This window comes from Octopus sinensis, linkage group LG2, assembly GCF_006345805.1.
Source record: "Octopus sinensis linkage group LG2, ASM634580v1, whole genome shotgun sequence".
Taxonomy (NCBI): domain Eukaryota; kingdom Metazoa; phylum Mollusca; class Cephalopoda; order Octopoda; family Octopodidae; genus Octopus; species Octopus sinensis.
The window spans coordinates 45,053,662-45,078,689 of NC_042998.1; the positions used below are offsets into that span (position 1 = coordinate 45,053,662).

At 38.3% G+C, this 25,028-nt stretch overlaps 1 protein-coding gene across 5 annotated transcripts in view; it reads left to right on the forward strand.

Moving 5' to 3' along the window:
* Window positions 1–25,028, forward strand: part of LOC115228412 (GTPase-activating Rap/Ran-GAP domain-like protein 3) — a 1,278,929-nt gene that overhangs the window by 1,118,819 nt on the left and 135,082 nt on the right. For all 5 annotated transcript variants that reach the window (XR_005003648.1, XM_036512798.1, XM_036512804.1 and 2 more), the window contains one exon: window positions 21,148–21,228. Coding sequence is in view for 4 of the 5 variants with exons in the window: in XM_036512798.1 (XP_036368691.1) it covers window positions 21,148–21,228 (81 nt within the window). In the remaining variant the exon portion in view is untranslated. The remainder of the gene's footprint in view (window positions 1–21,147; window positions 21,229–25,028) is intronic.

Consider the following 25,028-nt stretch of genomic DNA (forward strand, 5'->3'; position numbering starts at 1 on the left):
AAAGTGGCAAGAGGGGCAGAATCTAAGCCAGCTTCAGGCTTAGATTTATCATCTTTATCATGCCTTGTACTGTTATGAATTTCAGGATTGTTTTGGCAAGCTTTATCAGGCAGATAAAACATGTCATGCTTTAATTTTAGAGGAGAACTGGATCGTTTATGCAATAGATATGTAGCTTTTGAAGATAACTGCAAGGCGTAGGAGTGGCTGGGTGGTAAGTAGCTTGCTTACTAACCACATGGTTCCAGGTTCAGTCCCACTACATGGCATCTTGGGCAAGTGTCTTCTACTATAGCCTCGGGTCGACCAAAGCCTTGTGAGTGGATTTAGTAGAAGGAAACTGAAAGAAGCCCGTCGTATATATGTATGTATATATATGTGTGTGTATGTGTTTCTGTGTTTGTGTTTGTCTCCCCAACATCGCTTGACAACTGATGCTGGTGTGTTTACGTTCCCGTAACTTAGCGGTTCGGCAAAAGAGACCGATAGAATAAGTACTAGGCTTACAAAGAATAAGTCCTGGGGTCGATTTGCTCGACTAAAGGCGGTGCTCTAGCATGGCCGCAGTAAAATGACTGAAACAAGTAAAAGAATAAAGAGAGATATCTTTTGTCACTTGTTTCAGTTATTGGATTGCAGCCATGCTGGGGCACCAGCTTGAAAGTTTCTGTCGAACAAATCGACTCCAGTACTGATGCCTTAAGTCTGGTCCTTATTCTATTAGTCTCTTTTGCCATACTGCTAAGTTACAGACATAAACAAACTAACACTGTTTGTCAAGCAATGGTGGGGGACAAACAAAAACAAACACACACACAGAGACAGACAGACAGACAGACAGACAACAGACAGACAGACAGATAGATAGATAGATAGATAGATAGATAGATAGATAGATAGATAGATAGATAGATAGATAGATAGATAGATAGATAGATAGATAGATAGATAGATAGATAGATAGATAGATAGATAGATAGATAAGTGTATACATACATACTGACAGCGACAGTAAATGGCTGAAAGTGGCAGTTGTGATAACCATGTTCCATCGACGGTTTCGACTGACCCTTCTGGTCAATAACTGATGAAGAACTGTTGACCTTCTGTGCTTTCTGTCCGCCTATGTATATTTAGTTACATCCCTGACACACAACGTTTCGGTTGATATACCCTCTAACCTTCAGCAGGTGTCTTGGGGAAATTTTGAACTTGGGTTCTCATTCCCAAGGTATTTTTCGATGTTATTATTATTTTTAGTAGTAGTAGTAGTAGTAGTAGTAGTAGTAGTAGTAAGGTCACTGCCTGGAATCGAACACGGAATCTTGTGGTTAGTAACCCGCGTTCTTAACCATAATCTCTCTCTATCCTTCGGCATGATCCAGAGACCATCCAGGGCAAGATATCCAGTACCAATATGAGTTGCAGGGTCAGGAATCTGTGAATGTCATGATCTCAAGCGCAATCAAAAGATTCCCAACATTTTCAATTCCATTCCCTGCATTTACTGCTTTTATATCAGAGCGACCTTCTCCTAGAGACATGCTTTAGCATACACGTCGGGCCTCCACAGTTTCCATCGACCAGACTCACTCACAAAGGCATTGTTCAGGCAGGGGATACACTAGAAGACACTGACAGAAGGTGCTGCGTAGTGGGACTGTACTCGAAACTACGTAGTTGCAAAGCTAGCTTCTTAACCACATAGCCATGGTTGCACCTTGAAAGAAAATGGAAGGGAAAGTCTTGCTCTTTTTCATAACGATTATTTTTTTTAAACTTAAAAATCATCCAACTCATGCCAGCATGGATAAGCGGACATAAAATGAACAAACTAATAAAAATAAGAAATAATTGTGAAAGATTTTTATTTTTAAACCTGAATCAGAGTGTTTTGTAGTAAATGGTTTGGTAAACAAGTTGGTGGAAAATCCGGAAGCTCATCATTAATCTGTGTCACGTCTGCAATCAATGATAACATGCAACCAAACTATGCCACTTTAGGATGAGGAAATGGGAAGAAAACCGTTCTTTGTTTGTTACAGTTCAGGAAACAGATTTAGTGTGATGTAAATTCACGACTGCGAGGAGGAGAATGGAGGGGGGAGGAGGAAGGGCTAGCTATAAAAATCCTTCTCCTTTTTCAAGGATAAAAAAACACAGTTTTTGATAGTAATCATAAGCAATTTTTTTCTTTATTTAGTCGGTATACTAACAATTCAGCTTACTACTATTGGTTGCTTAATCATGCCATAACAGTATCATTCTGGATGAAAGATCTGTGTAAGTCGTCAACAGTAGACTGTGAACGTCTACATGAGCGCGTGTTGAAAACATATCTTTATTCTAGCTTCTATCTTTTTAATCAAGGTTTTCTTCTTATTTTTCGTATGAATTCTTTGCAATTTGTTTAGAACAGTAAAGTGCCTGAATCAATTGTCAACGCTTCAAGCTTTTCTTGATCTCATTTTCTAGATGAAGTGAAATTGACGCGTATTTGTTACCTCTTTATAGTAAGGTACAGCCAATGCAATTGGTGTGGATATTTCTACCAGAATTTTAATTTTTAATCATTAGTTTACTACATATATATATGTATATATATATATATATATATATATATATATATATATATATATATATATATATATTATATATATATATATATTATATATATATGAACATGTTAAGCTGATAGACCTTTCAATATCCTGGGGTTCTTAGAAATGAAAAAGTTGAGAATCACTGCAATAAAACATTAATTAGTAACACATCTATACTATACAAATCCTCCACAAAAATAAACGATATGGAAGCAATGCGCATAATAATATTGATTTCGGATCTTTACCTTTTGACCGACAGATTTAAAAAATAATTTCTTGTAACTAAAGACACTCAAACTTCGGATACTGGTAGAATGTGTCATATAAAACATCTTTTACTCTTAGCATTTTTGAGAAAAACTTATTTTTAGGAAGTTATTTCACGTTAAAGTAGTCGTATTTCGGTAATTTCAACCAATCAATGACGTGTATTCAGTTAAATAAAATTACTGCCTGTTGTTTGTCAACAACTATCGGCGGTGTATATTTCGTTTGTCACTGTTATTTATGACTACCCTAACCCTAAAACCCTCACCCTAAAACCTTAAAGCTAAAACCAGTACAAACGCACGAACGATGTCATAAATAACAGTGACGAACGAAAAATACACCGCTGATAGTTGTTGTTGACAAACAACAGCAGTAATACACATCATTGATTGGTTGAAATTACCGAAATACAACTACTTTAACGTGAAATAACTTCCTAAATATAAGTTTTTCTCAAAAATGCTAAGAGTGAAACATATTTTATATGGCACATTCTACCAGTGTCCGAAGTTTGAAAGTGTTTAATTTCAAAAAATTATTTTTTAAATCTGTCTGTCAAGAGGTAAAGATCCCTGATTTCAAATTTTGGCACAAGGCCAACATTTCGAGAAGGAGGTAAGTCGATTACTTCCACACCAATACTCATCTGGTGCTTATTTTATCGACCCCGCAAGCATTTGAACCCAGAATGTAAAATAGGAAGAAATGCCGCTGAGTATTTTGTACAGCACGGTAACGATTCGGCAAGCTCACAACCTTTAATGCTCATTGCAATTTAATTATGAATATTAATGGAAGCAATATTTCGAGCAAAGCACAAAACTGCAATGCAGGAACACATATAACACAAGTAATTACAAAAATAAACACTTGCTTCATGGGATATAAATCTAACGGTTAAACGTTCAAATTCCGGTGGTAATTTTCCATTCAACGATATGGAAAATATGGCAAAAAGCACACAGCATAGACGAAGTCAATATGTTTAAGAGGAAATCGGTTTCCATGTATAAAAATATACACATATGTGTGTGTATGTGTACACACAAATATATGTATACACATACACACATATATATGTGCATATACACGCACACACACACATATATATATGTGCATACACACACACACACACACCACACACATATATATATATATATATATATATATATATATATATATATATAATATATATATATATATATATATATATATATATGTATATATATATACATATATAAATGGGAAAATGTCTGCGTGTGTATCCTTTATACAAATCCACAATTTTTCAGTTAGACGGCTCGCACTTTCTATGGTCATTCAAAACCGTCTAAAGGTGGTCGTGCACATCTTTACATTTCCCCAGTCACCCCGCAAAGCCATTAAAAAAATCAATAGAAGTGACTTTTTTGTGAATTTTCTATCCAAAACCCAATCAAAATGCTCGAAACTTGATACGCCAATTGAATGCCAGCTAGCTGTATGTGATTGGTCGGAGATTTGGACAGTACTCGCGTGTATGTGCGCACGCACACAGCTGTATATGCATGTACTAGCACTATGACCCGGCAACGCCAGGTCATAGTGCTAGTATATATATATATAATTTTAAATTTGGGTATACACCTTGTAGTATGCCACCGTGATAATCTAACTCGTGTTTCTCGTGTATACGTGTAGCAACAGACAATCACCAATATGTATTCTATTCGAAATAAGCGAAACGGAGATTAAAAAGCGAGGTACTTTTTGAGAAGTCACCTAATGAGACACATCACCAATGATGCACCGATACACAATGGGTTGAAACGATCGTAGAGGATAATAAACAGTTTCATGAATTCCATTTTCTTTCACTTTCTCTCTCATGTATGTTGTGTGTGTGTGTGTGTGTGTGTGTGTGTGTGTGTGTGTGTGTGTGTATTAAGTAGTGTGTATCCATCATTTTTAAGACACTCTTGACAGATTCTTAGAATCGTCTTCGGGCCCATGGGAGGATTTGAGCTAATTACTTAAGCCTAATGGAACACAAACCAATTATAAAACGTACTCGTTATCTTGGGCAGTAAGCCTATTTACAGCTAATTAAATATAATGTTAAGCGTTAAGTGGCTTTGCTCAGAAACATTTTACCGTTTATCTTTTACTTTTTTTAAGCCTGATACTTATTCTATCGGTCTCTTTTGCCGAACCGCTGATTTACGCGGGTGTAAACACACTAACACCAGTTGTCAAGCGGTGGTGGGGTACGAACACAGACCACAAAGGCATACACACACACACACATACATAAACGATGGGCTTCTTTCAGTTTCCGTTCCATCTACCAAATCTACTCAAAAGGCTTTGGGCTGCCCGAGGCTATAATAGAAGACACTTGCCCAAGGTGCCACACATTGGGACTGAACCCGGATCCATGCTGTTGGGGAGCAAACTTCTTACTACTCAGCCAATATTTTTTATCAACCTCAAAAGAATTGACCAGTGTGTCCTATGTTTTCTTAGAGTGTGATTTAAGAGAGGTGGGGTTAATTGCTACCTTTTGAAGGTATGTCGATCATATAGAAGCTTCCTTTGTTGGATTTGAATTACTGGGTATGTGGGGTGCTACGTGACAATCGAGTTACCCTTATACTATAGATCTATTCGTATTGAGTTGACCACGATTATTTAAAAACTCTAACAGTAACAACAAAATGGACTGAGGCAAAGTTAGTTATGATGATAAAAAGAATTCCCATTCCCGCTCCAAATAAAAAAAAACGTAAAAATACTCATTAATAATTACTTCTAATTTAGGTACAAGGCCAGTAATTTTCGTGGGAGAGATCGACCAATTACATCAACTCAGTACATGACTGATATTTTATTTTATTTTATCGATTCCGAAAGGATGAAAAGCAAGGTTGACGTCGGTAGGATCAAATCAGAATATAAAGAATCAAAAGAAATCGTGATTCTTTACTCCTCGGGCGCTTTAACGACGACCAATCCACCACCTTAGGAATACTTATTAATAATGGTTTTAAATTTTGGAACAAAACCATTAATTTTAGGGGAGGAAGTGTGTCGATTACATTGATCCCGGTGTTCAACTGGTACTTATTTTATTGACCCCGGAAGAATGAAAGTCAAATACAACCTGGCCGGAATTTGAACACAGAACGTAAAGGGCTGGAAGAAATGCTACTAAGCATTTTATTCAACACACTAACGATTCTTATTTCTTTATTGCCCACAAGAGGCTACACACAGAGGGGACAAACAGGGACAGACAAACGGATTAAGTCGATTATATCGAAAGGATGAAAGGCAAAGTCGATCTCAGCGGAATTTGAACTCAGAACGTAGCGGCAGACGAAATACCTATTTCTTTACTACCCACAAGGGGCTAAACACAGGGATGACAAACAAGGGCAGACAAACGGATTAAGTCGATTATATCGACCCCAGTGCGTAACTGGTACTTATTTAATCGACCCCGAAAGGATGAAAGGCAAAGTCGACCTCGGCGGAATTTGAACTCAGAACGTAGCGGCAGATGAAATACCTATTTCTTTACTACCCACAAGGAGCTAAACACAGAGAGGACAAACGAGGACAGACGGATTAAGTCGATTACATCGACCCAGTGCGTAACTGGTACTTAATTTATCGACCCCGAAAGGATGAATGGCAAAGTCGACATCGGCGGAACTTGAACTCAGAACATAACGGCAGACGAAATGCCGCTAAGCATTTCGCCCGGCGTGCTAACGTGTGTGCCAGCTCGCCGCCTTCTGTTGCTCATTAATAATAACATCAGACAGTTCGCCAATGCTGCTTAAAAGTTTACATTTCTTACATAGTGCCGTCTAGACAATACACGTTAATGAAACATGGATGAGATTTAATAAATGTTATTCAAAACACCAACTTGCAAGGACACCGTATTCAATTTCCATCGCTTGCTATAGTGTAGTGGCGAAGTGGATGGGGCGATACAGTACCGGTTTACAAGATAATGAATTCAAATATGTTGCAGGTATTTCGCTGTGTTGTGAATCGCCCTCTGTGAAAAACAGATAGCAGATCCTCTGGAAATGTTGCCGGTGATAAGAGCGATGTCCCATCCGAACGACTCATGTTTTGGCACCACAGAATTGTTGAAATTCTGAACAAAACAGCAAAGCATTTGTATTTTCTACAAAAAAAGAATCAGCTAAATTAGATAGTTATTAAAACAGTGTAGTCTTAACAAAAATAAAGAGACAATAATAGAAAATACATGCAATTAGATAAGATGTCTTGATTAATTTAGAACCTCATTTATCAGCCAACAAGCAATTATTAACAGCTGCAGCTACTATAAGCTAGCAAGTATAATTTCAGATATTCTAGAATACAAAGTTATAGACAACTTAACAAAACAAGGAACCTACTGTAACCAAATATAACATAATGCATAGCATCGACACAGAGACACGCGCGCTCATCTTTAACACAACATATGTGACTCGTTGTATCCAATTTAATAAAACAAAAGTATAGTCTATCCCTCTCTCTCTTATATATATTTATGCCTGCATACACTCACAAAACAAGCCAGTGCGTAGCTGTTTGGACCGTAACATTCACTGCCTTATAATAAATACCATAGCAACCAAATATTCTCGAAAATTGGTGCTCTATAAAACTGAAATCCAATTATAGAAAGGTCGACGAAATATACATAATCATCATCGATATTGTCAACAATTACAGTATCAGCCATTTTTATGTCCATATTTCTATGCTTGAATTGGTTAGACGGGTTTTCTCTAGTCTTGCCAATCGCCGCAGTTCTTTGGCATCGCCTTCGTGAGATGGAGTCTCTCCAGATTAATTTCACTACATTTTCCCATACTTTTTGCGGTCATCCTCTTCTGCAGGATCCTTCCATTGGATTGCTTGGTGCTTCTTTACCCAATTGTCCTTTTCTACAGTCCTCATATGTCCGTTCCACCGCAGTCTCCTCTCTTTCTTGCACACAGGAGGAATTTCAACCGTGTTTCGTGGTCTGCGACCACAACAGCTCCTTTATAGGATCCAGTTAGCTCAATACATCTTCAAGAGGAACCACCTCCGGTTTCGGCCCCTACTCCTCTACCGTTTTGACGTGGCGCCCCCCCCCCTTTCGGAGGTGCCTTCAGCTCTGGTGTTGGGTGCATTTCTTCTTTCTTCTGTTCCCTAATTCCTAATTTTTCTCTCAGATCGTTTCATCTCCGTCAATCGCACACACTAACAGTAGACATCGAATGGAACGTATTCGATTCTTTTCTTTCCAGTTTCACACATCTGCATTCAATATTCTTGCAACATAGCAAGAGTATTGCTATGCAACATAGCGTATCATACAATTTGTCCTTCACTCAAAATGAGAATTCCTTTTTGCATGCAGATTTAATTACACAAATTCCCAGACAGGTCACCTTCACTACAACTGTGAAGTCAAATATTTCCATGGATAGATGGATAGATGGAGAACTCGGGTTTATTAGACGATCCTTATATATTTCTTTACAACCCACAAGGAGCTAAACACAGAGGGGACAAACAAGGACAGACAAACGGATTAAGTAGATTACATCTACCCCAGTGCGTAACTGGTACTTAATTTATCGACCCCGAAAGGATGAAAGGCAAAGTCGACCTCGGCCAAATTTGAACCCAGAACGTAACGGCAGACGAAATATGGCTACGCATTTCGCCCGGCGTGCTAACGTTTCTGGCGGCCTTGACGATCCTTATACTCTTCGAAACTGTCTCTCTGGAGGTAGGGGTATTTGTCCGAGACAGCTGCTAATGATAATGAAGCTCCATTATGCTAAACAAAGAGAATTGTAATCGAGTGAGTGCTTTTCGCTACCAAATTGTCTTAGACTAGTGGTTCTCAACCATTTTTTTTTTATCTGTGGACCTCTTTGCCTGCTAGTCTATTCTGGTGATTCCCCCTACCCCATAGCCGTTCGATGTTTTAAGACGTTACAGATTCGTCTTTGAAAATAACTATTTTGCTTTTCACACATTAACTTGTGTAGGTTGAACTTTGTCAGACGTTTTCAAAAGAAACCTAGCTGTTTCTTGTAATAAAGACATCTAAAGCAAAACTTTTTCATGGACCCTTAATAAACTACTGTGGGTCTTCAATTTACTATTCTGCTTACATGGACCCAAAAAATCTTATATGGACCCCGGTTAAGAACCACTGGTAATGAACTGTGCAGTACTCTTCATGCTTGCAGCAGGAAGCTGTGACTACATATGATGCTTACGTACGCCAAGGTAAACAAAGTATCAGTGAAAGTTATGCGACTTTCTCAGAAACTCAGAGAGCTGTGCCAAGGGCATGTTACTAACCGTTGACCTTTCAGCTGATAGGCCATCGTTTTATCAACTCGTTCAACTTTGGTTCTTAATCATCTTTAGCTAGGTATATTTGTTTTTAAGGAAGTAGTGGAGAGTACATGGACTGTGTCCGCCGATGAACAGTATGGATGTGTTTACTAACAGATCCAGAGGCTAAAGCAACAAGCAGTCACTGAATTCTGAATCAGATACATCCCGGATCTTCATTGAGAAATTTTGGATGATTAGAATTATGAATTCTCGTTTTCATACATTTTCCAGCTTAGTGATACCAGTATTGCAATGAGGACGCATGTAAGATAGCCTGTCCAGTAGAGGCAAGGCCGGATTAAGATCCATAGAGGCCTTTGCTACTTAAAAGATTTTGGTGCCTCCATATATATGTAATTCAAAATAAAAAACAATAAATCATAAGTTTTTTCTTTATTTTTAAAAATGAAACAAAACTAACAATAAGATGGACAATAATGCTTATTTTTGTATACTTCCACTTTATTTATATTTGAAAAGTTTTCTCCTACTTTTTTTAATTGCAAAGTTTTTGATCAAATCTTCATTATAAAACCATGAACACTTAGAAATTATATTTCCACTTTCAATATTATTTCAGCAAGTTTAAAGGGGTTGATATCTTTTGCACCGTAAGCCATTTACAATTTCTTATTTCTTTATTGCCCACAAGGGGCTAAACATAGAGGGGACAAACAAGGACAGACAAAGGGATCAAGTCGATTACATCGACCCCAGTGAGTAACTGGTACTTAATTTATCGACCCCGAAAGGATGAAAGGCAAAGTCGACCACAGCGTAAGCATTTCGCCCGGCGTGCTCGCCGCTATTTACAATTTCTGCGGTACCTCCACTTCCTTGGTAGCCTAAGAACGTGTTTATTCTGCTTAATGATTAATCCAGTGCTGAGAAGAGGTGATCAATCTACACGCGTCATATGGAACCGCTTTATTGAGCAGAGAGAGCTTATCCTCAGCTACGACTATACAGAACCTAAAAATCTAAGTCACTAAGTCAGAGAGCTAGTCAAATAACTCAAGGCAATGAAATAAGTCAAGCTGGCAGAACCGATTCTTTGATCTCCACATGACACACTCATGGCTAGATATGAATTAAATACGTCAACCAAGCACTTGTTGACTGTGCAGTGTTCTTCATGCTTGCAGCAGGAAGCTGTGACTGCATATGATGCTTACGTACGCCAAGGTAAACAACGTATCAGTGAAAGTTAAGCGACTTTCTCAGGAATTCAGAGAGCTGTGCCAAAGACCATGATACCAACAGTTGACCTTTCAACTGATAGGGCATCGTTTTATCAACTCGTTCAATTTCGGTTCTCAATCATCTTTATTCTTGGATCAACACCAAGGAAAAAAGAATTTAAAAAAAAAAAAAAATTCTGTTTGTTTCATTCCGAATTTTTTTTTATTTTTTAGGGGTAGGTATCTTTCTTTAAATATTTGTATAGCTTACAGAAGAGGCAGGAAGAAGTAATGCCATTGCTGAGTCAGAATTCCTGAAATAGAAGTTATATTAGTTTTTTAACGTGTTAGTTTTAATAACTGTCCACATAGAGAGGTCGGTGTTACGAAAACATTCAGCTGAAAAAATCTTGCTTCAATTAAACATGGTCTGATATCAAAAGCCAAGAAAGAAAAAATGGTGCCACACCCAATGCACAGCTGGTTTAAACTAGATTACACTAATCTAGTTTACACCAGTAAATGTAGGTGACGCCAAATTTAGATAAGGAAAATTTATATTTACATGAAAATGTACATGTTGCAATTATTTGATAAATCTTGATGGCAGTAGTGATGGTAAGTATTAATACTGGTGCTGCACCGGAAGGAATTGTGGGTAGGCAATTACGTTGGTGGTCCCGGACCTATGAGAGGAAGAGTGCAAGAGGTACCTCGTACTCTGGCAGCAGGATTTACTGAGATCTCAAGAAAATGTCTGCCATAGGGGCTTGAAACAAACTTCGTACCCCACTAATAGAATTTCTCAGAGACACCCTGAGGTAGTTGTTTATGATGGCTGAGGGTAATTTGTACGGGTGTTAGTACTGATAACGTTGTTGCTGTTGTTGTTCTTCTTCTTATTATTATTATTATTATTATTATTATTATTATTATTATTATCATCATTATTTAGCTCAAGGTTAACTCTGATCGATCAGGCCTAAGCTCAAAGCGTCCCAGCTGTGACTATCTCGTATTTTTACGAGTATTATAGGACAATAGCATATAACGGTGGTTCTCAAGCTTTTAAATATTCGGGTCAGATCCAAAACCTGGATAGTTTTTAGGGGTCACACCAAGAAAAATAAAACACAAGTCAATTAGAAAAAGACCATCGAACCGCCAGAAGGACTGCATGCGGCCCTGTGAGCCGCAGTTGAGAACCGCTGGTATATAATGTTTCCATTCCACTATTTCCTTAAGACGATAAGGAGTAATCTAAGGAGGATTCAGGTGTTATTTATACCGGGACAAGCTGTTACATAGGGGCTCCCTCATTAGATTGTTGTTGTTGTTGTTGTTGTTGTTGTGTTGTTGTTGTTTTGTTACTGTTGTTTAGCCTCCAGTCAGTCTTATGATCAGAAGTATTCCAGATATGATCATCCCATTTAGTTTTTTTTCTCCTATATGTGTGTGTGGGGGGGGGCTTGACCATATTATCCAATGTGCCCAATTTTTTTTTCGAACGGTGAAAGCAGTATGATTTGAGAGAGGAAAATTGACTACTATTTCTAACTGGTTTGGTTTTGGTAATAGGTGGAGATGATGTTGGTAATTGTGGGTGTAATGATACTAGTGGTGGTGGTGGTGGTGGTAGACATGATGATATTGGTGGTAGTAATGATGATGGCTGTCGTAATGAAGATGTTGGTGGTCGTGATGGTGATAATGATGATGGCGATGGTGTGATAGAGATGATTGGTGGTGGTGATGATGTTAGTGTTAATGTTGATGACGATGGTGGTGTGATAGTGATATTGGCAATGACGAGGACGAAGATGATGGTGACGACGGCGATGATGATAATGACGACGATGATGATGGTGGTGGTAATGATGACGGTGTGATAGAGTGGTAGGTGATGATAGTGGTGGTAATAGTGGTAATGATGATTGTGGTAGTGGTCATGAGGGTGGTGGTAGTGGTTGGTGATGGTCACAGTTAGGAGGGGCTGCTGGGATATTAATGGCAGAGGTTATGGCAGTAGTAGTAGTAGTAGTAGTAGTAGTAGTGGTGGTGGTAATATAAAGTTGTTGTTCACCTCACCCATTCCCTAAGTAGGTTCTGGTTAAGTAAATCTATGATCAAAAACATTCCCGTCTTTTTTCTCAAGACCACAGTATACCTTGAACTACACTGTTCCCAATTTACCTATTGAGGTAGATATTGCTGTTGTTTCTAGCGACCACTTAGAGACTCCCCTCATTGCCAACTCCACCACCACCACCACCACCACCCTCGAGTCAATAAGATAGTGTTAGTAATACTGGTCGTGGTAAACAGATTATGGCATGAGCAACAAAGAATCTTAATAATGGTCTCAAATATTGGTACAAGGTCAGCAAGTTCGGGGGAGGGGGAAAGCCGATTACATCGATCCCCCAGTTCTCAACTGGTACTTATTTTATCGACATCACAAAGGATGTAAAGCCACAGCCGACCTCGGCAGAATTTGAACTCAGAACGTAAAGCTGAACGAAATGCCGCAAAGCATTTTGCCCGGTGTGCTAACGATTCTGATACTTATTCTATCGGCTTCTTATACCGAACCGCTAGGTTACGCGGGCAAAAACACACCAACACTAGTTGTCAAGCGGTGGTGGGGTACAAACACAGACCATAAAAGCACACACACACAGAAACATATAAACGATGGGCTTCTTTCAGTTTCCCTTCCATCTACCAAATCTACTCAAAAGGCTTTGGTCGGCCTGAGGCTATAATAGAAGACACTTGCCCAAGGTGCCACACATTGGGACTGAACCCGGATCCATGTTGTTGAGGAGCAAACTTCTTACTAGACAGCCAATATTTTTTATCAACCTCAAAAGAGATTGATAAAGAGGTTGCCTTAATCGTTTTGGTGGCAAATATCTGCAATAGTTGTCGTCATAATCGTCGTTGTTTAGCCTCAGGGTAGACTCAGATGAGCAGAACTATGATTAAGTGCATTTCAGCCGTAACTATAGTCTTATCCGTCTCCGCAACCGCACTCATCCATCCCTACGCCCGCCGCCAAATACACGAAACCCAACAACACATTATCGAATGTGTCCTTTTGTATGACGGTCGAACGTGGGAGAAGTGAGTGTATGATCTGAGAGAAATTTTGGCTGTTATTTCTAACGAATCGATCGAAAACGCAGAGCAGCTATGTGCAAACTGCGGCCCGCGGGACTTTCTAAATGACACAACGAACGAAAATTACTTTGAACGTTTTAGTTATGCGGTTTGCCTGATGATGAGTCATGTCTCAGGCGTCTTCTTCTCGCAAAAGGTTGACCATGTCTGACGTAAAGGTTTTCCTCCGATGGCCGGAAGACAATAAAAACAATATAAGCAAGTATCGGTGATCTAACTCGATGTGTAACAGACACAAGAATCACACAATACTTAAAAGTCTGTTTGTTAGTGTTTGAGAAAGCCAAGAGACAACTCAGTCACCTCTAACCTAAATACCAGCTTGAAGGAAATAAAATCAGCAATATTGACAGCGTTTAACAATATGTGGAAACTTATCGTATAGCTAGCAACATGATTACACATCAATAGATAAATACCTTGGAATAGATACAATTTGAAGAGATGTAAATGACAGAGGTTAATCCTTTTCAAAACTGGCGATTCGATTCTCTTTTGTTTTCAACACTTTATACTACGTGAAATAATGCCTAAATCACTATGTATTTATATTTCTCGCTGCCTAATTTTATATCCTAAATGCATCTCCACTTTTATCTTCCGTTCAAAATATTCCGTGAAATACTTTCAATTGTTCTGCCCGGTCGTTGTTATATAAACTTATCCAGGATTTCTATTAAAATAAATGAGAAAACTTGACCAGGATCTTAATATGCCTCAGGCTTTCAAACGTCCACGAATACTCATACGTGTGTACGTAGACGTCAGGAATTGTGTGTGTGCGTGTGTAGGTGTCTTTGTGTTTAAATATGTGGATGTAATGTATATTTTTCCATTGCTTCACAAACCAGAGTGATTTTGTAGTATAGAACTATTTTATCATATCCATAAAAGGGAGGATGTGTGTGCGTGTGTGTGTACGTGATTGTAATTTATGCACGTCCATAAATTAGCACGCATGTCGCTCCAATTTTAGGAGGACATTTGTCAACATCCTATCTGAGTTTTGTCAATTTATTTTTTCCCCGAGGCACCCGTGGGTAGCGTAAATATCTATTTTCAGACATAGCTTTTAACCACGAAAAATATCAGCCTTGACTTTTTTGATGGCGTCTAACAAAAAAGAGAGTTTCACGGGAAAGACAAAGTGAGAGAGGGTGAGACAGAGAGAGTAAGTTATGACGTTCATAAAAAATAAAACGTAAAATGTTTTGTTTTTTGTTTTTGAAAGACACTATATTTTATAATCATAGTATATATACTTTAGTGAAAATCGTGCGAGTGTTAATCTACAAATTTAACATTTTTTCCATTCATTTCTGTTTATGAACATGTATGCGTGCACAAAACATGCAATAGGTGTACGTACGTACGTGTGTGTATGTGTGTATGTGTGTTCGTGTCTGTTGCCCATATATATTTATATTATATTATATATATATATATATAATATATATAATATATATATATATATATATACATATATATATATAATATAACTAATTTCAACGGATTTCGCCCAAATTTGACGTCTATATTACTTAGTTTGGTTTGAAATAAAGAACTTGATTAGCTTAATAATCGTAACTTAATCCCGGGCAAGGCCGGGTTATACTGCTAGTTTTTTTTTATATTATTAACACAGACGCTTTGTTACATTCCTGGCAAAAAATATTTATGTAAATTTCCGCAGAATATTTTGGATTTTTCTGTTATAAATAAAACCCCTAGCTGGCGACCAGAGGAGGTGGCTGTCTTCTCAATCAATACGCTACTGTGGGTGACGCTGGATGATGGACTCTGGTGATGATGTTATTCCACGCTTTCCGATCCATGGCGCAGCCCTTAGCATTCTTGAAGTGGGGGTGCTACGATTTAAGGTCTTCCTCAGTTTATTTCACCCTTGTCTTCTTTGGTGCGCTGCTCTGGACCCTCCAGAGCGTAGGTCGCTGCCGTCACAAAAGTTGCTGTGATAGTTTTCTGGTGCTCATCCTGCTGTGGTCTGCGCTGAAGGACTTGATCTTCAATGGTCGGCTGCTGGCATTGTTGTAATTTCAACAATAATGTTTCATAACTCGAGGTCAACTCAGATCGAGCAGATCTATGATCCAAGGAATTCAAACAGTAAGCATGTTGTCTGTTTTCTATGTCAAGGACTCTATAGTGAGGCCATTTTGGAAGTCTTCAGAGCGCATGTGCAGAGTTGGATTCTTTCGGGAGTTGGATTCTTTCTTACTGCGAATCCAGGAAATAAAAATATTTATGCTGTTTGAAGATATTCGAAGTCTTGGCTTTTCCTTCGATGAATAATTTACCCCTCAAATGTTACAGACTTTTCATCCTGTTACAACTCCATTGTTCAATTGGCCTTACGTTTTTTAAAACAATAGGATGCAGTGGCCTAGTGTAGAATATGAGGGATGTGCAGATTGCTCAGGGTGATCACTGTATATACGAATGTTTACTATAGTCGTAGATATGTTACGTTTAAGGAAGTGGAGCGCTAATCCATGCTCCGCCACTGGTAAGGCTGTGATAAGAGGACAATTTGGTTCCCATCAGATGTGTTCAATGCTTGGACCTCGCACTCCGTTGGTCACGACGATGAGGGTTCCAGTTGATCCGGTCAACAGAACAGCCTGCTCGTGAAATTAACGTGCATGTAGCTGAGCTCTGTTCAAACACGCGTACCCTTAACATAGTTCTTAGGACGATTCAGCGCAACACAAAATGTGACAAGGCTGATCCTTTGAAATACAGATATTATTCCTTTTCGCTAGCTGAGTGGCATGGAATAACGTGAGATAAAGTGTCTTGCTCATTGACACAACACGCCACTGGGAATTGAACTCGTGACCTTACGATTGTGAGCCAAATATCTTGACTTTCTCTGTTTGAACCAATCAAGTATTAAACTACACAGAAACAATGGTACTTATTTGAAGGCGGAATCGTTAGCACGCCGGACGAAATGCTTAGCAGTATTTCGTCTGCCGTTACGTTCTGAGTTCAAATCCCGCCGAAGTTGACTTTGCCTTTCATCCTTTCGGGGTCGATAAATTAAGTACCAGTTACGCACTGGGGTCGATCTGATCGACTTAATCCCTTTGTCTGTCCTTGTTTGTCCCCTCTATGTTTAGCCCCTTGTGGGCAATAAAGAAATAAGAAGCAATGGTACTTATTTTGTCGATCTCGAAGGGATGAAAGTCGACGTCGGTGGAATTTGAACTCAGAACGTAAAGCTCTGAAAGAAATGTCCGTGAAGCATTTTGTCCGATGTTACAAATGATTCTGCTTGTTCACAGCCTTCAAATCGTTAAAAAAAAATTACGATTACTTCAAAATGTTGTTCATTTATATTTTCAATATTTCTATTGGTTTCGTTGTTCTTGTTGTTATCGTTGTTGCCGTCGTTACGAGACTTGACTGCTTTGTGATGTGTTCAATGTGCGCCCCCATTACGTGACCATAATTTTAATGAAATCCTCTGGCTTTGTGTTTCAATTTAAGCTTTGAAAATATTCAACAATCCAAAAAAAAAGTCAAAAGTGCGGTGGGTAACGGGGGCGGGGACGTTGCTGTGTTTGTCGTTGTTAATGGTAGTTGTAAAGGCGATGATTGAAGAAGTGACGACAATATTCGTGGCGCCACACAGACGATGTCGATGGCAGTGATGATGGTGGTGGTGGTGGTGGTGGTGGTGGTGGTGGTGGTGGCAATGTTAAAGTTGTTGTTGCTGCTGTATTTTAGCAACTTCCGCCTCCAAGTAGACTCTGGTCAAGGACATTCTGGAATTTTGGGCTTTTTTATATTATTTTTTTTCGGACATATTGTACTCTGGAGTGTATCATCTAATGTATTATTTGGTATTTTTTCTCTGTTGTTGTTGTTTTAAGTCGAGAGAATGTTTCGTTTTTATGTTTAGCTTGCAAAATTCTTTATGCGAATTCGTGAGTTGAAACAGTTTTTGTTGTATCTCGGGAGGGTCATTATGCCAATAATAAACACATGCACTGGTTCGATCTCATTTCTTTTATTATTATCAGTCAACTAGTTAACCATTTAACCAGTTAGCTAATCTATTGATCGACTGAACAATTAAGCAAACAATTGATTTCTTAATTGGTTACATGGTTAACTAGTTTACTACTAATAATAATGATAATAACAAAAGTATCGCTCGAGAGAAATATAGCTGCTATTTCATCTAATCAAACGACAATATTCTAAGGTCCCTCGTTGAATTGAGGTGATAATATTGTTGTTGATGTTGGTGGTGGTGGTCGTCGTCGTCGTGGTTGTCGTGACAAAGAAAGATTATGGCATTAGCAGTAGTTTTTAGTAATGATTAAATGTTTTGGTAGAAGGTATAATAACATCCATAGCCGTTGTTGTTGCTGCTGTTATTATTACTGTTGTTGGTGTTGTTGTTGCTTGTTTGTTTTGTTTGTTTGTTGAGCGAAGTGGTCTTCGTAGGAGAAGTCCGAAACGTGGTCCTTTGCTATTCGTAAGACTCGCAAAAGAGAAAGCAGGTCAACCCCCGACACCGAGAGCTCAGCGGTTGCGTAGGAAGTCGGGGACAAAAAACAGGAAGAAAGAGTGAGAGAAAGTTGTGGCGAAAGAGTACAACAGGGGTCGCCACCACCCCCTGCCGGAGCTTCGTGGAGCTTTAGGTGTTTTCGCTCAATAGACACACAACGCCCGGTCTGGGAATCGAAACTGCGATCCTCCGACCGCGAGTCCGCTGCCCTAACCACTGGGCCATTGCGCCTCCACTGTTGTTACTGCTGCTGCTGCTGTTGTTGTTGTTTAGTTATAGGTCAGTTCTGTTCTAACAAATCCATGATCAAAGACATCGTAGTCTTGACCATCGCGTCCTTTTCCTTATCCAAGACTACGGTTGTCCTATGTTTCTCTCCTTTTTTCAGACGGTAAGGTGTGAATTGAAGGAATTTGCCGGCTGCTATTTCTTGTAGGTCAAGCAACTACATAGAGGCTCCCTTCCCTTCCCGTCCCTCCTGGTGCCTGGAATATCACTTACCAAAAGATGATCGCATAGAATTATACAGAAGGCTATAATTTAAACAATGAATACTTTAAAACTGAAGGCGTTATGTTCAAGATCGAAAGACAGTCTTATTTATGCCAGATTAGCTTAGTAACTAAAATAGCATAAGGTGTAGCGATAGATGTAGTGAAAGATGTAGCAATAGACTTAGAATTTAGGGTTGGCGTCTAAGGTCAGTCCGACCAGTGGCTGACCTGCGATTAATCAATTAGTAACATATTTTTAGTGAACATTTTTCAAAAAAATTTCTGGGACAAGTGAATAGCAAAATCAAATTCGGCGTGAAAAATTACATCAATATACCAAATTTGATAAAGAAACAATGAATATATTTTTTATAGCAAAAATTCAAAAACGAGAGTTCTGAATACGTAGTGGTTGCTGTTTTAAGCAGACGATAGCTTGGCTTGTTACTATGGGAATAGGCACCAATGTGTCTGTGGCTTACGACTGGCTAAAATTACCCAAAATTTGCAAACCTTAAAAGCTATTAACTTTTTAGTTATTAATTTATGGCAAAAATGAATTTCATTTCCATAATTCGCATACAAAACTACATCAGTAATTTGAAATCAATTGGGAGAAAATTAAAGAAATTGAAAAGCGAAAGCTAGCAGTATAACCCGGCGTTGCTCGGGTTTGTTTTCTTTTCGACCCTTTAGAATTGGAATTTTTGAAAAGTAAAAATTTTGCAATATGTAGCTTGTTATTCTCTTTAAGTGAACATTTTTCTGGTTGAAATACACCGAAAAATTGCGACACAGCAGTGAAAAAATTGTGAAAAATAGGGATTTTCATAGAAAAAAAAAGCACCTTTTTTATGTAAATAATTTTTGGTCTTAACATGGTCCCATTTGAATTTTTTCTTCTACGGAATGAAGAGCAAGCCTTCTATCATACTCTCAATTTTGGTCAACTTGCGCCGCAGGGTCTCGGAGGAGATAGTGTTAGTTGAAGGCTACCAAACCTGCCACACACACACACACACAGACAACTTCAGCTTTATATATATATTGTTTCCAGTATAAATTAATATTACTGAGAAATATTATCGGTTCCTAGATTAGTAAAAAAAATGCCGGTACGTCACATCAGATTGTTTGAGTAGCACTAGTCTAAGCGACATCTCAGCAAACTGCAATCCAATAACTGAAAGAAGTAAAAGATAATGACGTAATACTTCCAAAATCACAATACATCTTAAGCTAGCAATTCTGATTCAGTGATTCTATACTTGCTTTATTACAACAGTAGCGAAGGCACGTGGCTTGGTGGTTAGGGTTTTCGGTTCATAATCGTAAGGTCGTGTGTTCGATTCCCGGTGGCTCGTTGTGTCCTTGAGCAAGATACTTTATTTCACGTTGCTCCAGTCCACTCAGCTGGCAAAAATTAAATGTACCTGTAATTCAAAGGGCCGACCTTGTCACGTTCTGTGTCACGCTGATTCTCCCTGAAAACTACGTATCTGTGGAGGGCTCAGTCACCTGCACGCTAATTTCACGAGCAGGCTATTCTGCTGATCAAATCAACTGAAACACTCATCATCATCGTAACCGACGGAGGACCAGAATTTTACAATACTACTGTTACTGCCTTGAACAGGGTATTCAAAGCTTATCCAGCACCCGGAGTATTTGCAACATCTGGGTGTTCTTTTATTCTTTTATTTGTTTCAGTCATATGATAGTGGCCATGCTGCAGCACCTGTCACATTCCGAGTGAACACTGGTTTCTACCTTGACTGCTGCAATATCATACTTAAAATTTAAATATTCTCTTCTTCTCGAACAGATATCATTAGCGTTACAGCAGTATTGCGTTCCTGGAAATGTCTTAAGAAAGGGTTCCGTAATGCAAGACGTATTTCTCATTGACGTCAAGGGAAAAGGGTTTCGCGTTATCGAATTCCACGTTACGGGGAAATTATCAGGAACACGGCGTTCCTATAATACCGAGATGCTTGCATTACTGAACTCCTCGTTACAGAAAAATTTTCGGGAACATAACGTTTCCGTGACACGGGGATACCGGCGTTCTTATTTTGGCTGTTTGAATCCGTCCACCTGATTCTAGATTAATACAAAGACAGTAAAAGGTTATTTTGTAACGTTGTTGATGTCGATATTGACATTGTTGTTGTTATTATTGTTGTTGTTGTTGTTGTTGTTGTTGTTGTTTGTTGTTGTTGTCGAAACAGTCGGCGTCCGTCGTCGTCGTCGACACTGTTGTCATCGTTGATACCAACACTAACTGCTGTTTGTATTATGGATATTATTTGAACATATTAAAATAAATGGTTTTCTCATTGAATTTGAAATATCATTTTGAAACGAATCGTGTATTTGTTCGTTCGTTTGTTCGTTTGTTTGTTTGTTTGTTTGTTTGTTTACTATATTTTGTTTTCTCTTTCTTCTAATTGCAGCTTACGTCATGTGATGCTGAAGGATCCAACCAGAGCGTGGGTCGATTCCGTGTAGAAACGGGCGAAAGAGATACAGATGAGGTAAAGAGATTTGAAAGCTAAATTAATTGATATTTTCACAAGCATTTTATGCATTGAATATTTTAATAATTGAATTATTCGTGAAATTGTAGAGAGAGAAGAAAGTTGTAAGTCGAATGTGGGAAGAAATAACATCAGCTGCGACGATGTTTTCATTAAATACACTTTAGTATTTTCATATAAAATAAATATATTCAGATATCCTCTTTACATTCTGAATTTAAATTCTACCCAGGTCAATTTAGCCTCTTTTTTTTTTATATTCCGAGATCGCTAAAGTACAGGAATCCCCCCGCGTTACAGAGGTGACGATTTCTGAAAATACTGTTATGACGCGAGAGTCCATAATGTGGAATTAACTTTCACGTTATCAGAAAACTCTTTTAAATAAATAGGGAATGTTTTGTTGCAAATAGCAAAAAGGAGCAATGTTTTGTTGAAAATATTCTTTGACATTGTACGTTTCTACAGAGGACAAAAATGTTTCTCTGAGCCAGAGATAAATTAAACATCCCTCAATCCTTGAAACCTGGGATTTTAAGATTAATACACGACTAGGACTTTGATTTTACATCACCAGTAACACTTCTTTCCAGAAGAAGCGTTAAGCGACTTTTGGTCGATTTTTCTTCTCGAGAAATGAAAGTTCCAGAAAAGTGCAACATTATTTTGTTGCTCTGGTGTGTAGTTTAGTTTAACATTTTTCTTTTTTTTTTCTTTTTTTTTTTTTTTGCTACTCAGGATAATTAATAACAGCCTCTGAATCAACACTCTCAGCTTCACCAGTCATTTTCATGCTGTGCAAATCAAGCGTTTCTTAAACTTTCCAAGCAGACTTTACTAGCCAGAAATTTTTTTTTTTTTCCATTAGAAGTTTCAACTTCCCTTTGCTGCAAATCGTCATATAAACTTTTGACTCTTTTTAATTACCAACGTGTTTATCGATATATTACGTCGAGTTTGATCTTTGATCTATACGCTCAAGAGCTGTTCCATTCTAAGCATCACATTAAATCTTTGAAAACTTAAGGTCCAAGCAGTTAACGCAGTAGCTTCTTGACCACTTGAATTAAATTTCCATTGCCATGTATTTTCACTGAAGACGTTGCAAGCTTTAATGCTTTTGGCAATGTGGCAAAATTACAGTCTATCCTGAAATTAGTAGTCATACTTTATACTGTCCATAAGCACAAAATCCGATGCCCTGAAGTAACCGTAAGACAAGTAATGCCTGTATGCACAAATCAAGTACAAAGAGTTGATATAAGTAACCATACCCTCAAAAGTGGGTTTCCCCTCACAGCCATAGTCCTACGAGGAAAATTAGTAAAAGAATAAACTATATTTTTCAAGAATGTCTGCGTAAGAGACATGAAAATCTCTAACATGAATGCTTAAAAGGTGAGAGGACATTACTTGGTAATCGCTCTCACTGAAAACTGGAACAGTTTAAAAACGAGAGGAGAGGCTAAAGTTTGCTGATAAAGAAATATAAAATCGACAGAGAAACATCAGTAGAACTAGATTGGTAGACAGTACCTTCAAATACAGTCATTGTAACCGTTTGGGTGTCTACGGCCAAATCAGACGCTGCTATGCTAATAAGACTGGAGTGAGGCGTTCTAAGCCAGAACGAGGCGATTGTGTGCAGCTGTTTGAGCGCTGCCAGGACATTTAACTGTTTTGGCGATAGTACTTTTTAGCACTGGAGGCAAACACGTACGCACATGCACGTGTGTGTCAAAATATATTCCCACAGATAGAGGGCGGGAGTAGAGAGAGAGGCATTACAATCTATTAATTGAACACGATTGATATAAATACTTTCTCTCTCTCTTCATACACATCAAGTGATATATGCTCACACTCACAAATACAGAGAGTGGGGAGAGAATGAGAGAAACATTAAAGTGTTTGATATCAAATAGGCAGTGTCAACACAGCTGTGCCGAAACATCTCACACTCTTTGTAGGCACAGGGCCATGGTCTCACATGTCAAACAAATGCTTTAAACACTAACGAAGCATAACGTGGGAGAAAAGTGTTAAAAATTCACCAAAATGTAGGAATATCTTTCACCAAAAATGTTTAAGGAAAACCCTGCGAGTTTCCTACCATGATTATATCAGAAATGAGATCTATAGAAGAAGATTGTCACAAAAACTCCACAACTCGGGAATTGAACAAAGACCATAACCGACAGGTCATGTCCTGAGAAAGCCAGATTATTGGTATGGGTGGGAGGAGCAACATTAAGAGAGACAGTAACAGGTTGTAACATGTTGAAAAAGATGAGAAAGACCAAGAACCGTTATGGCATCAAGTCTTTCAGGAAGATCTTAAGCCAGTCAACCGAGAAAACAGAAAAACATGCAAACACTGGAGAACTGTTACCTGGTATGCAAACATGTGTGGGATGGACTCGCTAATTTACATATTGTTACTCTATAGCAACCACATATAAATTGGTTAAGTCAATAATCTCTAAAGTAGGCAACTGATCCATCCACTTGTAGGTAATAGAACTAATCATCATCATCATCATCATCATCATCATCATTATCATCATCATCGTTTAACGTCCGTTTTCCATGCTAGCATGGGTTGGACTGCTAGCATCTAGAAGTTATTATTATTCAGTAAAACCTATTTCTTTACTACCCACAAGGGGCTAAACACAGAGAGGACAAACAAGGACAGACAAATGGATTAAGTCAATTATATCGACCCCAGTGCGTAACTGGTACTTATTTAATCGACCCCGAAAGGATGAAAGGCAAAGCCAACCTCGGCAGAATTTGAACTCAGAACGTAGCGGCAGACGAAATACCACTAAGCATTTCGCCCGGCGTGCTAACGTTTCTGCCAGTTCAACCAATAAAAAAAGGTACAGGGAACTTGGTGTAGGGAGTGGAAAAGCCAACGTTTCAGACAGGGTCCTTTTTCAGGGAAAAGTTGAAAGGAAGAGAAATTAATGAGAGGCAGCAGAGTTTTATATCCTCTAAATTAAAAACAAAAGACTTGTTGCAACTGATAAGGAATGCGGGATCATATGAGCTTCATACATAAATAAGAAGTGGTAGGAGAGAGAGACAATGTGAGAGATGATGTCATTGCTGCTGATGATGATAATATCGTCGTTGTTGTTCTTGTTGTTGCTTTGTCTCTGTTCAACCATGATTGAGCAGACCTGTAATTAAAAATACAGCAGCAATAATTATCTCACCACTTTTTTTTCATTCAGATACTGTGTATCTAGAACTATATTCTCCAATTAGATCAATCCTCTTTTTCAGGACAGCTTATTATAATATGCAATAGATTTGGTAGTTATTTCTAGCAGGTTGAATGACCATGCAGTGGCTTTCTCATTGGCTTCTTTATCCTAGATGTTGTTATTATCATGACTGTTGTTGTTGTTGTTGTTTCTTCAAAGCCCTATATCAGCACTGACCAACCAAACCTATAATCAAAGGCATTGCAGCCATAACCATGCCATCTTTTCTAATATCCATTAAGCCTCTTTCTTTATTCAGTGAAATGCAATATGTGGAAAATTTGGCTGCTATTTCTAGCAAGTAAAACAACCAAATAGAGGCTCTCACTTTGGCTCTTGCCACGTGAGACAAGTGTTTGGAAGAAGATATTGGATCCCAAGGAAATCATTTGACAAATATCTGCTGTCATATTGATTATAACTTTTCAACACAAAGGATATGACATTATCTATTTTGAATATATAAATTTACATAGTCTTTCTGTGAAGATTGTTTATAGTTAAAATTAATGAGAGCATATT